We start from the raw sequence: 14197 nt of genomic DNA on the forward strand, positions 1-14197 counted from the left end.
ATAATAACACATTTGACATAATCAAAATGTGATGGGTTAACGACACATTGGCAAAAAACAACATTTTCATCAATAGTTTAGATTTTGAAGCAGATACATGCCTGTTTTCGACTTAATACCACGCACGCAGGAAAACGCAGAAAGTACATTTAATTGGCAAAATATTTAGGGTGTTGTGCTCTCGGCGTTTAGTTTTGCCAAGGAAAGGACAAATTGAGCAATGGGCAAGGCACCTAAAATCATTTGTTATATTTTCGTTGTTTGTACCTTTACCCCCCTCCCCCGGAAAACAAACCACCCGTTTGGCTTTAAACAGCATCATTATCAGGGTTGTAAAACGAACGCTTTATTAATTTATATGCTAAGCTTATTCACATATTTTATATTTATTTATTATTTATCTGAAATACAAGCATTTAGATTTATTCTAAAAAATCATCTCATCTATAAATGTACATTCATATAAAATATACAATGTAGGTGAACTAGTCATTCTTAAAAGAATAACAAGCAAGAGCACATATATTATTGTAATTTATATGCTGTGCAGATTTACTTCCCTTATTAATACATGTACACCTTATTGAATATATCTCTCTACCCAATATCTTTATAAATCCAAAATGAATTTGTAACATTCATTTACTAAGTACAATACTATAAATAAAGAAAATGTTATTAACTTCTAAATAAATCCTTTTCCATAATCAAATTATGTTTTGTTTTCATAAGTATTAATTTTGTCCCCTATAAATAAATTCTCAATCATGACAGTGTAAACCATGCAAACTAAACTAATTTACATAAAAAACATTACTCGCACACAGCTCAACAACAAAGACCCCAGGTAACGAAAATATCTGCTACAAGGTAAATTGATCAAGCCAGAAAAAAATTGTATTGTCGAAGTCAATTACTTACAGACTGATCTACAATTGAGTTTATATAATCCCATAGTGACTCATGGATCAGAGGTGTTGGGAGTAGAAACTGTAGAGATTATTGATAGTTAGTTTCCAAATGAAATAAATTAAAATGGTTTTGGAACTTTAGCAATCAACTCCATCTTGTATGATATGTTGCGAGCTAGGTATTTTGTCTATGTCATTGCAAACTAAATCAATAGTTCTGGCCTATTGGGGCTTTCAATAAATAAAAATATATATGATATGACATTATATTTCTCAAAGAAATGAATGTTTAGTTTTGATTGTCAATTTTTGAACACGTTTCTTTAAATTCTCTTCTTTTATCAAGTTCGTGAATTCACCAAACAGCAATTCTGTGCCTCAGTTAAAGAAAAAAAATTGTTTATTCAGAGTTGGAAAAACTCAGTTGGTGAATTCAGTAAATGTCTAAATAACAGAAAATTGAATTCGGGTTTTAAACATATTATAACTTAATTACCATAAAATATTCTAAATCAATCCTAAGTAAAATGTAATTGACGTCAATGATTGGAGTACTATTATATGGTCTGAGGTACAGAGAATTAACTATTTTTGTCTCAAAATTGATTGGCTGTTTAACTCGTGGGAAAGAGTTAGTTATGTCGTGGGAGTAAGTTATGTCGTGGGAAAGAGTAAGTTATGTCGTGTGATTTAGTTATGTCGTGGGAGCTAGTTATGTCTTTGGAAATAGTAAGTTATGTAGTGGGAAAGAGTAAGTTATGTCGTGTGAATTAGTTATGTCGTGGGAACAAGATGGTTATGTCGTGGGAACGAGATACGTATTTATAAGTCGTCTCAACAACATAGCTAACTTGTTTCCACGACTTAGTAAGACGTTCCATCAACATGCACTGTTTCTTTTTTTATTGCGCTTCTCTTTTTTTTCAAATTTATTTTTTTTACAACCGCAGTGCAATTGAAAAAGTAAAAGGTGAGCATGTCAGCTCTGTGCCACCTTTCAGTAGCGTTTATTCAAACGTTCATCAACAAAGCGAGTGCATGCATACGAAAAGTAAGCCAAAGACTTTTAAACGTTCATAAACAAGCTCTATGTACAGTCGCTCCTATACGTAGCTGTTTTTTAGCTGTTCAAATCGTTTAATTTTCTTGTCAGCGACTGTTCTCCTTCTTGTCATGACCTGAAAAAGACATTTTAGACATTGTTATTTTCATATTTTCATAAACCAAATATTGTTAAATTTTCAAAGTTAACCTTTTACCCCATGAGCATTATTGCGAATATGGCCGTTTTCATTGAAAAGCCTCCTGTAACAAGTTCAAACTGCAATGAAACAATGAAAAATGCTTCAGTACTAATGAAACTTGGCACAAATGTTGACTACACTATAGCCTCTGTAACAGCATGCTCAGTGGTAAATTTCCTGTTACCATGGCAACGGGGGGACGTCTCAAAATTGCCAAAAATCACTATTTTGCATTGTTTTTTTCCCATCAAAACTGATTTCAAAGTACTGCAACTTCTCAATGAATTGAGATAGAGTAAAAGGCTTTTCAGCGTCGGTTACTAGTTACCCTAAGATCGACCTGAGGCCATTTTTAGCCTGTCACATGTCCAAAATTTTCTTGGCGATGAGGGGGACTCCGCCCCCCTTCAAACCCCCCAAACAGAAGGGGGCACATCCCCCTTCTCGCAACCCCCTGATGTAATATTTGGATGAAGGACGGCGCCAAAAAAAGTGGTCACTTTTTTAACAACATTTTTTGAGGCCTCAAAAAGGGGGGGGGGACAAAAAGCCGTCGAAACACGCTTATATAAGGGAAAAGGTTAAAATAAATAGTAAAAACAAAATTATTTGTCTTAATCTGGCAATCAATACATAGTTACTAATTCCAATACAATACAATACAATACAATTGATTTGTAATGTCAATTATCTATTACTTTCATCATATTTTCTCATTTTTATCGCATTAATATCTTTAAAATATCACGGTTCACCATGGTTTCATTTTAATTTTTATAATATTTTTTTTTATTTTTTAACTGTTATATTGTTGTTTTCTCATATGCCCAATAAAGCCATGTTTGAATTATCTAACGCTAACTTTGGATCCTACAGGAGAGAAAACTTGCGTATCCCAATCAGCAAATAGATCTATAACATATAAAATATAACGTACATGTACAATTGTATTAAGTGTACTGTATTGAATTTTTTTGTCCAATAGGATCGCAGTATTTCAAACGAATCGTAAATTTCCTACTTATAAACACTTGTTTATCATATGTTTAAGTTTATTAGTCTTTGAAATCATTTTTGTCCAATAGGATTGCAGTATTTCAAATGAATCGTACATTTACTACGGTAAATCGGCAAACTGTTCATCAGTCCAGTAAGTCGACTGTTTATAATTTAAATACTACGATCCTATTGGACAAAAAATAATTTCAAACACTATCTAGAGCTATCTAATATAGATCTATATTATGTATCAATTTTGTAAATTTATATGTAACTATGATGTACCTGTGGTAAAATATATGAACTGCTCTGTTTATATCAAGTTTACAACTTTATCTAAGGTGTTATTTGCTTTAATATCCAGTTTCGGTTTCAAATGCGGATGAATTTAACAGTCGACGATAATTTAAAACTTTGAATTCTACTAGTGGATTAATCTATCAAGGTAGATTTAAATCTTTTCCGTTTAATATCTTGTTAGATAATAAATATACTATATATATTGTATATACTACAGTAAAGTCCAGTCAATTTGAAACAAAAACCAACAAAAATACCTTGAGCAGAGAAAGGAAAAAGTTATGCTTTGTACAGCAATTTGAAATAACCAATGTCAAAATGTTAAACATTTTGGCAATGAAACGATTTTATAAAATTAAGTCATGCCAAGATGATGCCATGGCAATTTTAAATTCTCTCTAAGTAGAATTAGATCTACACATTATGTAGAATAAAATTATTGTGCCGTGAAGTTGCTTAGTTTTGCTGCAGGCATTTAAACTTATAGGCCTTATATGGTCAAGTGAGGTCACAATATACAAAAGTATCACAATGACGTCATTAAATGTGCGCGTGCACTTTTTTATCTTATTTATTTCCGGTAAAGTAAGGTAAACAAAATCCGACGTGAAAGACTATCGACGAAAATCTTCTACATGTAAGTAGATCTACATGTAGATATTTGTAAATAGTTCATAAATCATACTGGGCTATATCATGGATTAAAAATGATGTGTAAAAATTTCCGAACATGTATGTTGAAACATGTAGATCTAGATCCCTATAATATTGAGTGTGCTGGCTTGTTTACACATAAAATGTACATGGTGAAAGTTCAATAAGGCGTTTAGCTGCATTTACGTCAAAAAGCTCGGGCTTGCACATTATATCCTGATTTTACTTTTAACCATGCCACATGCCAATAATTATTTAAGTAGATATAGAGTCTAGGTTTTCAGTATGTAGATCTAGTCAACACATGGATATTTGGCGCATTTTTGGGGCCTTAATTTGACCTTTCCATAATATTGATCTTGATTGTAAATTTATTAAATTTTGCTTAAATTTACCATAACTTTTGTTAATGCCCGGGCATAATTAATACTTGGTAACTTTGACAACACTTACTGTAAATATATCATGCTGAGCAGTTCAGGGATTACCTTGACCTTAAAATAACCTTTACAGGTAAGGTCATACGAATTTGTTTAAATTGCCATAATTTATTTAGTTTGATTAACCACCCTTAAGTGTCAAATATTCAAGCACGACATTGACTTTTACATGATATTGACATTTTGAGTCAATTTATAAGGTCAAGATCATAATAAGGCCAATGTCAATTTAAGTTTGATTCACATGAAGGTCTTATCCTAAAGAATAGTCTGTTATAATATGAAGTCAATCCATTCAATAATAACAAAGTTACAACAATTTAAAAAAAATGAAAATTTCATTAATTTGACCTTCAAGGTCAAGGTTATATATGAGTGAAGGTCAAGGTTTGTCTAGTTAGCTTAAAGGGCTATCCTTAAAGATTATCATGTTTAAGTTTGAAGACAATCCATTCAAAAATAACAAAGTTATAGCCAGTAACAGAAAAAATCAGCGAAAAACAAGCAAAATTTAGACACTTAACCTTGGAGGTCAAGGTCATTTATTGGTGAAGGTTAAGGTTAGTCTGGTCTACTAAAAGGTATTGTCCCAAGGGTTGTTATGAAGACAATACACCAAGAACTTAAAAAGTTATGATTAACATACAAGTTTGCGGACGTCAACGGCAACGCCGACATGACTATATGACAATACCTCTATTTTTTTACAAAAAAGTCGAGCATTTATATCAAATTAACAGAACAGATTTTATTTCATTACTTGTTCGCACATAGCCTAGGTACATCGTTATAACTAACATGTTGAATTATTATTTAAGGTCACATAATTTTCATTTGTAGTAGAAAAAACAAATCAATTCAGTACAGAGCAATGGGATAATTAATACATAATCCATTAATCAATCATATTAATAAATTTCTTCTGCATATGAATAAAGCATTAAACCAAGGTTAAGCGGAGAACAAACAATAACTTCGCTTTTAGCCTGAGTCGAGTTTGTTTGAAAAAAATATTTCCGTACTACATGTATACTTTTTTAGATATTAGCATAAATTTTTAAGTACTTATGACTTTTAGTTTGCTATATTGGATAAGACGATTTTCAAACACTGCATATCAAAACAAAATGATACTAGTGTTCGAGGTCGTTAGTATTACACTGACACTGACATCGGAACTTTTATTTTGCTTGTATTGTTCCTTACATCATTTAGAGTTTTACTTGTCTTTTGGTTTTTGCAAATAATATTATTTCACAACGACTACCGGTTGTAACACAATATGAGCCGTGTCACGACAAAACCAACATAATGGGATTGCGACCAGCATGGATCCAGACCAGTCTGCGCATTTGCGCAGTCTGATCAGGATCCATGCTGTTCGCTTACAAACACTATAACAAGTAGAGAAACTGATAGCGAACAGCTTGGATCCTGATCAGACTGCGCGGATGCGCAGGCTGGTCTGGATCCATGCTGGTCGCAAACGCAATATGTTGGTTTTGTCGTGACGCGGCTTATATATCTTTTTATGCATGTAATTCATGCAATTTGGCTTCCTCAATAGTCGCTTTATTATGACATACAAATTTATTTGTATAAAAACCCAAACCTTGTTTGTATGCATAAAAAGATATATTGTGTTACATCCGGTAGTTGTTGTTGATAAAATATTACATGGCCATATCTGCACAAAGAACATTTCGTGACATATAAGGGTCGATTTAGTAAAATAATTTTAATAAAAAGAATATACGCGTATTCATATATTACGATCTATATGTATATATATGTAAGTGTTCATCCGTACTGTTCTACAGAAATTAGAAACTTCGACGGGAACGATAGCGAAAGAATACCTATTGCTTTTATCAATATTTGAAGTACACATGGAAAATGTGCCCATTGTAGACCTATCAACTTAAACATGTTAGTACGACATATATGACATTGTATACGTTTTGTAGGTACATGTTTATCTTAAACTTCATCATAATAAATATGATTGTGTATATAAATAGATTTTTTATCGCTTTCGGTCCTTTGCCAAGGTTGCACTATCATATTTATTTTATTTTAGCTTCAATTATTGAAGTATAATCTAGTATGTGCAATACATTAGGGTTATCAACTTAAGTTTTTTAGAAAATACGTATCATGCAAAAAATTAGTGCAAACTTTGACTCATAATAGATTATAGACCACATCAGATTAGAAAGTCACTGTCCAAGACACGGATTTACATTGATTTATGACCCTTTTGGAACTATGAAATTTCTTGCTTTGCATGCAACATTAATCTGAGACGTTATAAATGCATTCTGATTCACTTGAAAGCTTACTCCCTTTCTTTGTACACACATCCGGGATAATCCCCGGTAATGGTCAAAGGGAAACAAGTTCATTTTAAATACCTATGGAATCATTCAGCAGCTACGCAACTGTACCTTAACACGGAGAATATTCCTGCTCAGTGTGGGAGCTCTACTGTTCTTGTATGATTAATCTGGGGATCGCTTGGTTAGCTATTAAAAAGCTGATGTTTATTTTGCTTAAATGTGTTTGTTAGGCGTTTTTGGATTGACCTGTAACCCTCCACTTAATAAAAAAATACATTTTGAACCATAACTTTATTGGCAGTATTCCTGCTGTTGGTTCTTCTTAATCTGTATCATCTAATCATATTAACAAACACAATTATTTGTTTGCATAGTCTTCTTGTGATGAATCCTTAAAAAGTTGAAAGTTCAAAAAGATTTTTTTTAAATCGATCATTGTCCTTCTTGGAATAACACGGCAGTAAATTACATTCGAAATCAAGCTTTGTGAAAACTAATAGCAAATGGATATAGCGAAAATATTTCAATAATATAGAAAACATTTTTTTAACTCCTTAATAGGTAGAAATGAAATACTATACATGGCGGCCGTCTTTGCTGTTTTCTGTCCATTAGTCTGTCCAGTTGAAACTCCTGTCCGTTCACACTTCTTTAAACAGTATCTATATCCTTAGCCACCAGACCACTATCACCAATTCTTGCGAGGAATGTTCCTTGAGCTGTTGCTAAACAAAAATCCAAAACAATATAAAATTGCAAATAAATAAGCTCTAATTAATGCCAAACTCGACAAAATTGAAGATGTGCGCGGCTTTTGTTTGTTTAGATTTATGTCCCAACAATACATAGGGTCCTATGGCGACTATACAGCTTGAGGACTTCCTCAGGTGCCGTTCCGTGCATAATTTCCGGCAGGAACAGGCACCGACGTTCCGTAAGCTAGCCGGATAGAAAAATACAAAGTCTCTAGCGGTATTCAGAGTTGAAGGGCAAGAGGTTTGAAATCAACTACTTTAACCACTTGGTCACCATCTTTGTTTGGTTAATAGTGTTTTTGGGCAACAGTAGTGAATGAGAGCTACCAGCTCCGTGCTAACTTAAGCAGAAATTATCATTTAAATATGTAAATGTGAAATTTAGAAATATACGAATATCAGTTTATACGGCGGTAATCACGGAACCTTCAATATGACCTGTTACTAGTAGCTGATATGTTGGTATGAAGATATGACTTTATTCACTTACGTAAAACTGATGATAACAATATAAACCAATGTAACTTTCAAATCAATATTGTGCAGTTTCATCTAAAATGATTCTTGTGATATTTGACGTGGATGTAAGGACATTTTGTTGAATGAACATTGATGTGAATATTCATGTGGTCATAAAGACATTAGAGCTATTGCGACATAAAAATGAATACAATAGCCCTGTCTCAACATTAAGCTACAAGTGTAGCATAAGCGGTGTTACGAAAACTCACCGCGATACAATATTGTTTTATTGGGCTTAATCCCCTTAGAATTATTATTATTATTATTTGTATCCCTTACAAAATTAACTAAACAATTTATGGATAAATATGTACAAAATAGAAAAGAAAAAAACACAACAAAAAAGTATAAAAAAATGACATCAGATACCTAGCTACAATGTATTTTAGTGCAATAAGAACACATATTTTATATCTAAGTACATTAGCACATGTGTAAAACGACCGTTTTAAAATGTATCGTATTGGAATATTGCCTGTCCGTCAAAATAGCTAATTCTGGCATTTTGAAGATAAAAATGTGACGAAAATTCACTTCCATTCTTCTTTTAAAAATAGCATTATATTCTTGTTCCTACTAAATGAAATTATTATTTCATTTTTTGACAAATTATACATTTCAATTTCCACATTTTTTTTAAATATTATTTAAGTAGTTTTTCTGTTTGTTATACAATGTAAGTGCCAAGCTCCACAATTTCAAAATATGTTATTTCTAAAATTGAAATGCAATACTTTCTTCTTAATTTCCTATGATCTTTTAAAATACCCAACGACAAGAAAATTATTGTTTTCTATTTATCGCTTCTTTTTTTGCAGAAAATGCCTGGCAAAACAAAAATGATGCTTAGTGATCGGGTTGCTTGCGCACTGAAGCAATCCATTCTGGAATTATGTCGTGAAGCAGTTGACAACCCGTGTCGTCTTGAGGTTGATGGAATTATATGTTTGACTGTGAACGGCAAATATCAACACGTCGTAAGAATACATGAACTCTTTGATAGACCAAACGATAACGAAAATGAAATGGATACGACAAAGGACATTTCAAATAAAGGCCAACACGATATAACTCCGTGTGCAGATAAATGTGTTGCACAAGAAAATGAACATAAAAGGCGTAAAGCGTCCAAAACAACATACGACAACACCGAAACGAATAATTCGGATCAGATGAAGATTTTGATTCAAACCGATAAAGACACTGATGGAAACACTTTTCCCGAAATTAAACAGGAAGATTTCAACATAAAAGGTACTTCACAGCAAAAGCCGAAATCTACTCCGCAGATTTCTTCAGATTCTCATACATTGACTGATCGTCCAGGCTTAGAAGAGATGTATAAAAAAACGTCTACCACAACACAAGACAACGCCAATAAGAATTTTGCGGATCGGATAAAGATTGAAGTTGATGATGTTTTTATTCAACCTGAACCAGAAACTCAGGGAAACACGAACCCTGAAATAAAACAGGAAGAAGCCAACGTAGTAGGTACTTCTTTGCAAAAGCAAATGTCCACAACACAGATTTTCCCAGCTATTCGTACATTTTCTGATCGTCCAGGCTTAGAAGAGAGGTATAAAACGTCTACCACAACACAAGACAACGCCGAAATGAATATTTCGGATCGGATAAAGATTGAAGCTGACAACATTTCGATAAAACCCGAACCAGACACCGATCGAAGGAGTTCTCCGCAAAAACAACATAAGGATGACAGAACAACTGAAGAACCAAAGTCTCCTTTTCAGATTTGTTCAGATACTGTAACATTTTCCAATCATGCAAGCTTGGAAAATATTTGTAAAATTCCAAACATAGCATATGACAACAATGAAGAACCAAAGTCTACTTTTCAAATTTGTTCAGAAATTGTAACATTTGCCGATCATGCAAGCTTTGAAAAGAGTTGTAAAACACCCAACATAGCATATGCCAACACTCAAAAGAGTATTTCGGATGGGATAATGATTGAAGCCGAGGCAGACACTAATGGAACAGGTTATCCCGGAATACAACAAGCAGACGACAACATGAAAGGTACTCCTCTACAAGATCCTAAGTCTACTACACATATTTCTTCAGAAACTCGAACATTTGCGGACCATTTGAACTCAGATGATAAGAAAATAAGCACGTCGTCTGAAACGAATATTCCATGTAAAATATGCCACAGTACCTTTGAGAATGTTGAACTATTCGAAGCTCACAATTTGGCAGAACATGATCATTCTACGTGCATTGGTTGCCTTGCTACTTTTACGTCGCGAAGTAATATGAAGAGACATGTGCTCTTAAAGACATGTATTAAACCATACGCCTGCAAAAAATGCCCGAAAAAGTTTTCTCATAACGATGGTTTAAAAAAACATTTACGAACACACACATTCAAGTTCCGATGTGCTCAATGCAAAACCGGATATTCGAACAGAGCATGTGTGAAAAAACACATGATAAAACAACACGACTCTAAAGATTTCCACGTTTGTCCGCAATGTGGTGAAAGTTATATTGATATTGTTAAGTTCCAACAACATAAGAAGTTACACCCAGAACTGCAGGACTATCAGTGTTCGGTTTGTTCGTTTATGGGATCAAATTCTTTGATATACAACAAGCATATGTTAACACATGGACCACTTAAGGAGTATAAATGCACATATTGTAATATGTCCTACTCAGATCCTTTTATGTATACGAGTCATTTGGTGATACACAAAGGTAATGAACATGTACAATCATACACATGTTGCTTTTGCGAAATGACTCTCCAGACATATGAACAGTTTCAAAGACACGAACGAACGCACGTACTCTCGAAACAACACACGTGTGAAGTGTGTTATAAGGCATTTAAGTCTGCTTATAGATTGCGAGTACACATGTTGTCGCACGTTACAAAGTCAACCCACCAAGACACCAGCATGACTGACAATGAAGAACCAAAAGATGGTGTACCATCTAAAACAGCAAGAGATGACAGTTTGAGCAATGACTTACATGAGATGGAGACTGATGAAGAAAACAATTATAAAACCAATACAGACGATGAAGATGACCTTTTGGACGACGAAGTTATTATGGTTGATAGAGAAGCAAGCAACGAATGTAATGACTATCTGTGCATAGAGTGTAACCAAGATTTCAGTTCGGATAAAGAACTTCAGAATCATGAATGTAACACGCATTCTGTAAATGAAGACCTAGAGCACAATAAATGCATAGTTGAACTGAGTAAAAAGAAAATGACAAACCCGTATGAAGAATCAACGCAAATGGAAACAAAACAAAGCTTTATCTACAACGAAGAAACTGTGAACGAAACAGTTACATGTGGTGCATGTCAGGCGATATTTTCTGTCTCTAAAGGTTTGGAGAATCACTTAAAGTTATACCCGGATCATAAACTGTAGATCTTATTATTATATTGTAAAATGGCACATGTATATTCTGTTGCATTGAAATCAAGGATTTCGTTTCTTCTTATAGACGCTTTAATTAATGCAATGTAAGGTAGTAGAAAAAAGACTGACTCATGAAAATGCTTATCCGCCTTATCGGAAGAACCGTGGACCGTTTTTACTACTTTATCAAATTACCCTTCTTTTAAAGTGAAAAAAATATATGTGTGATATGTAATGTTCTTTTTGAAAAATGGGCATTGGGTTATTAATATTAAATAAGGCAATGGATTTTGTCCAATTGAAAAAACAAACTGTTAGTCATTGATTCAGGAACAGAACTAGCCACTGTGTCCGATTAATCTATTCTATGTCCAAGTCAGGGAGGTATTTACTTATAAATGAAAACTTTAAATGGAACATACAAATAAATCATTTAAATATACTAAATAACAAAAAACGAATTGCTCTCTTAAAACATATCTCGTTTTATCAGCTGATAAGAAAGCTAGCCTGTAAATTTATCATGTTTTTATTTCTATAATATTACATGGGGTACATATGTACTTGAAACTGAGTATCCTTGAATTACAGAAACGCGCTGAAAAGATTATATAATAACTGATAAAACGCCATCTTTACAAATATTTCTTAAATTAAATTGGTTTAAATGCACGTTTTATACTACATTATTAGTACATTTTATTTAAATTTATAATATGTTTGAAAACCTTGCATTTCAGATATCCTACTGTTCTAGAAAATGAATCGCGTACACTTAAATAAACATAATACATGCTAGACGCGCTTTTATGTATAAAGCTATTAAAATGCTCATCTGTGTGTATGTGTGTGTGCGTGTGTTTGCGTGCGCCTTGGTGCGTGTGTGTGTGAAATATGAAAAATAGACATTAACTTGCTATGCAATCGTAATAAACATGATAGATGCATATGACTGTCGATTTAAATGCTTGCTGTTAAACATGTATTTCTTATTTGTGTTTTATGTGTTCTTTTCATTGTTTAATTGATACCAAATAGTTATCATTATTATTCCAAGTTATTATAAACGTTCAAGCAATTAGCATAATAAAATTTACTAGATTTTTAAAATCTTCAAATATTTATATTTTGAATAAATTAGAAATTATTATGTGTTTGCTGTTTATCTTTCGTCTGTGTATATACAAATTTGAATTTTCATTGCTTACTTCACTTGAAGACAATATTGTAAATAGCAAATTCGTTTCTTAATGTTACTTTCATGTTTACTTTAATATTCCAAGATTTTATTATACACGTTCAAGCATGTTAAAATTTACTATATTTTTAAAATCATCAAATTATCAGAAGCTTGTTAGTTATTTGTTGTGATTGTAATTTTTAAGTTATACATATATCGTTGCGCCATACATAAAAATCCGTATACGACAAAAGGTCATTGAATATCAAAATGTCTCGCCATTATTATTTATATAATGATGAACTGCAAATGTTCAACTCAGATAAATGAATTTTCTGTTCTATAAAGTTAACATTGATATTCTAAGAAAACTTTAAGATATTGAAACTCTTAATAAAAGTTTAAAAATGTAATATTATTGTTTTCTATCGATCTTGATAAAATTTGGTTGTTGCTCTTTCTAGATTTAAAGACCTATTGTAACAATTGTTTTTGTTGTTGTTTTTATATGACGAAAGAATTTCGGGCTATTATGTTGTACCCCCTGGCGTCCGTCCGTCTGTCTGTCTGTCCGTAAGCAATTTAGTTTCTGCAGTATAACTTAAGTTCCATTTGGCCCACAATATTTAAACTTCATTTGATGATTGTCCATATTGAGTAGAAGACTTTTTGAGCACTAGGTCAAAGGTCAAGGTCATTATTATCTTAAAACTGAAAACAGTTTCCGCTTAATAACTTAAGAATTAATTAACCTACAGCTGTAAAATTTATAGGATGAACAGCCATGTCCAATACATGACCCCTATTGATTTAGGGTCATAAGGTCAAAAGTCATGGTCACAATGATCTTAACACTGAAAATTGTGGTTTCTGGAGCATAACTTAAGTTTCATTTGACCCACAATGTTCAAACTTCATAGGATGATTCACAATATTGAGTAGAAGACCCCTATTAATTTTTGGGTCACAAGGTCAAAGGTCAAGGTCATTATGACCTTAAAACTGAAAACGGTTTTCGCCCAATAACTTATGAATTAATTAACCTACAGCTGTAAAATTTATAGGATGAACAGCCATGTCCAATACATGGCACCTATTGATTTTAGGGCCATAAGGTCAAAGGTCAGGGTCACATTGACCTTAACACTAAAAATTGTGGGTTCTTTTTAGCAATTTGGTTTCCGGGGCATAACTTAAGTTCCATTTGGCCCATAATATGCAAACTTGATACGATGGTTGTCCAAATTGAGTAGAAGACCCTTATTAATTTTAGGGTCACAACGTCTAAGGTCAAGGTCACTATAACCTTAAAACTGAAAACGGTTTCCCTTCAATAACTTAAGGATTTATCAACCTACAGCTGTAAAATTGTATAGGATGAACAACCATGTCCAATACATGACCCCTATTGATTTTAGGATAGTAAGGTCAAAGGTAAGAGTCACA

The 14197-nt window shown here is 32.9% G+C and overlaps 1 protein-coding gene across 3 annotated transcripts; it reads left to right on the forward strand.

Moving 5' to 3' along the window:
- Positions 1-3454: 3454 nt before the first annotated feature.
- Positions 3455-13158, forward strand: LOC132713615 (zinc finger protein 287-like). Of its 3 annotated transcripts, none has more exons than XM_060696262.1 (2): positions 3455-3599; positions 8983-13158. In XM_060696262.1, exon 2 carries the CDS (start codon positions 8986-8988, stop codon positions 11578-11580), a length of 2595 nt encoding a protein of 864 aa, XP_060552245.1. In that variant the 5' UTR covers positions 3455-3599; positions 8983-8985; the 3' UTR covers positions 11581-13158. The 3 variants fall into 3 exon arrangements, with proteins under 3 accessions (XP_060552245.1, XP_060552244.1, XP_060552246.1); XM_060696261.1 differs by lacking the exon at positions 3455-3599 and adding an exon at positions 3984-4091; XM_060696263.1 differs by lacking the exon at positions 3455-3599 and adding an exon at positions 4019-4095.
- The last annotated feature ends 1039 nt before the right edge of the window (positions 13159-14197 follow it).

This window comes from Ruditapes philippinarum, unplaced genomic scaffold, assembly GCF_026571515.1.
Source record: "Ruditapes philippinarum isolate M1 unplaced genomic scaffold, ASM2657151v2 ctg11548_1_1_1_1, whole genome shotgun sequence".
Lineage (NCBI taxonomy): Eukaryota > Metazoa > Mollusca > Bivalvia > Venerida > Veneridae > Ruditapes > Ruditapes philippinarum.

What these genes read in the sequence shown, in the direction of transcription:
- LOC132713615 (XM_060696262.1), top strand. Translation starts at nt 8,986, where the DNA reads ATGCCTGGCAAAACAAAAATGATGCTTAGTGATCGGGTTGCTTGCGCA.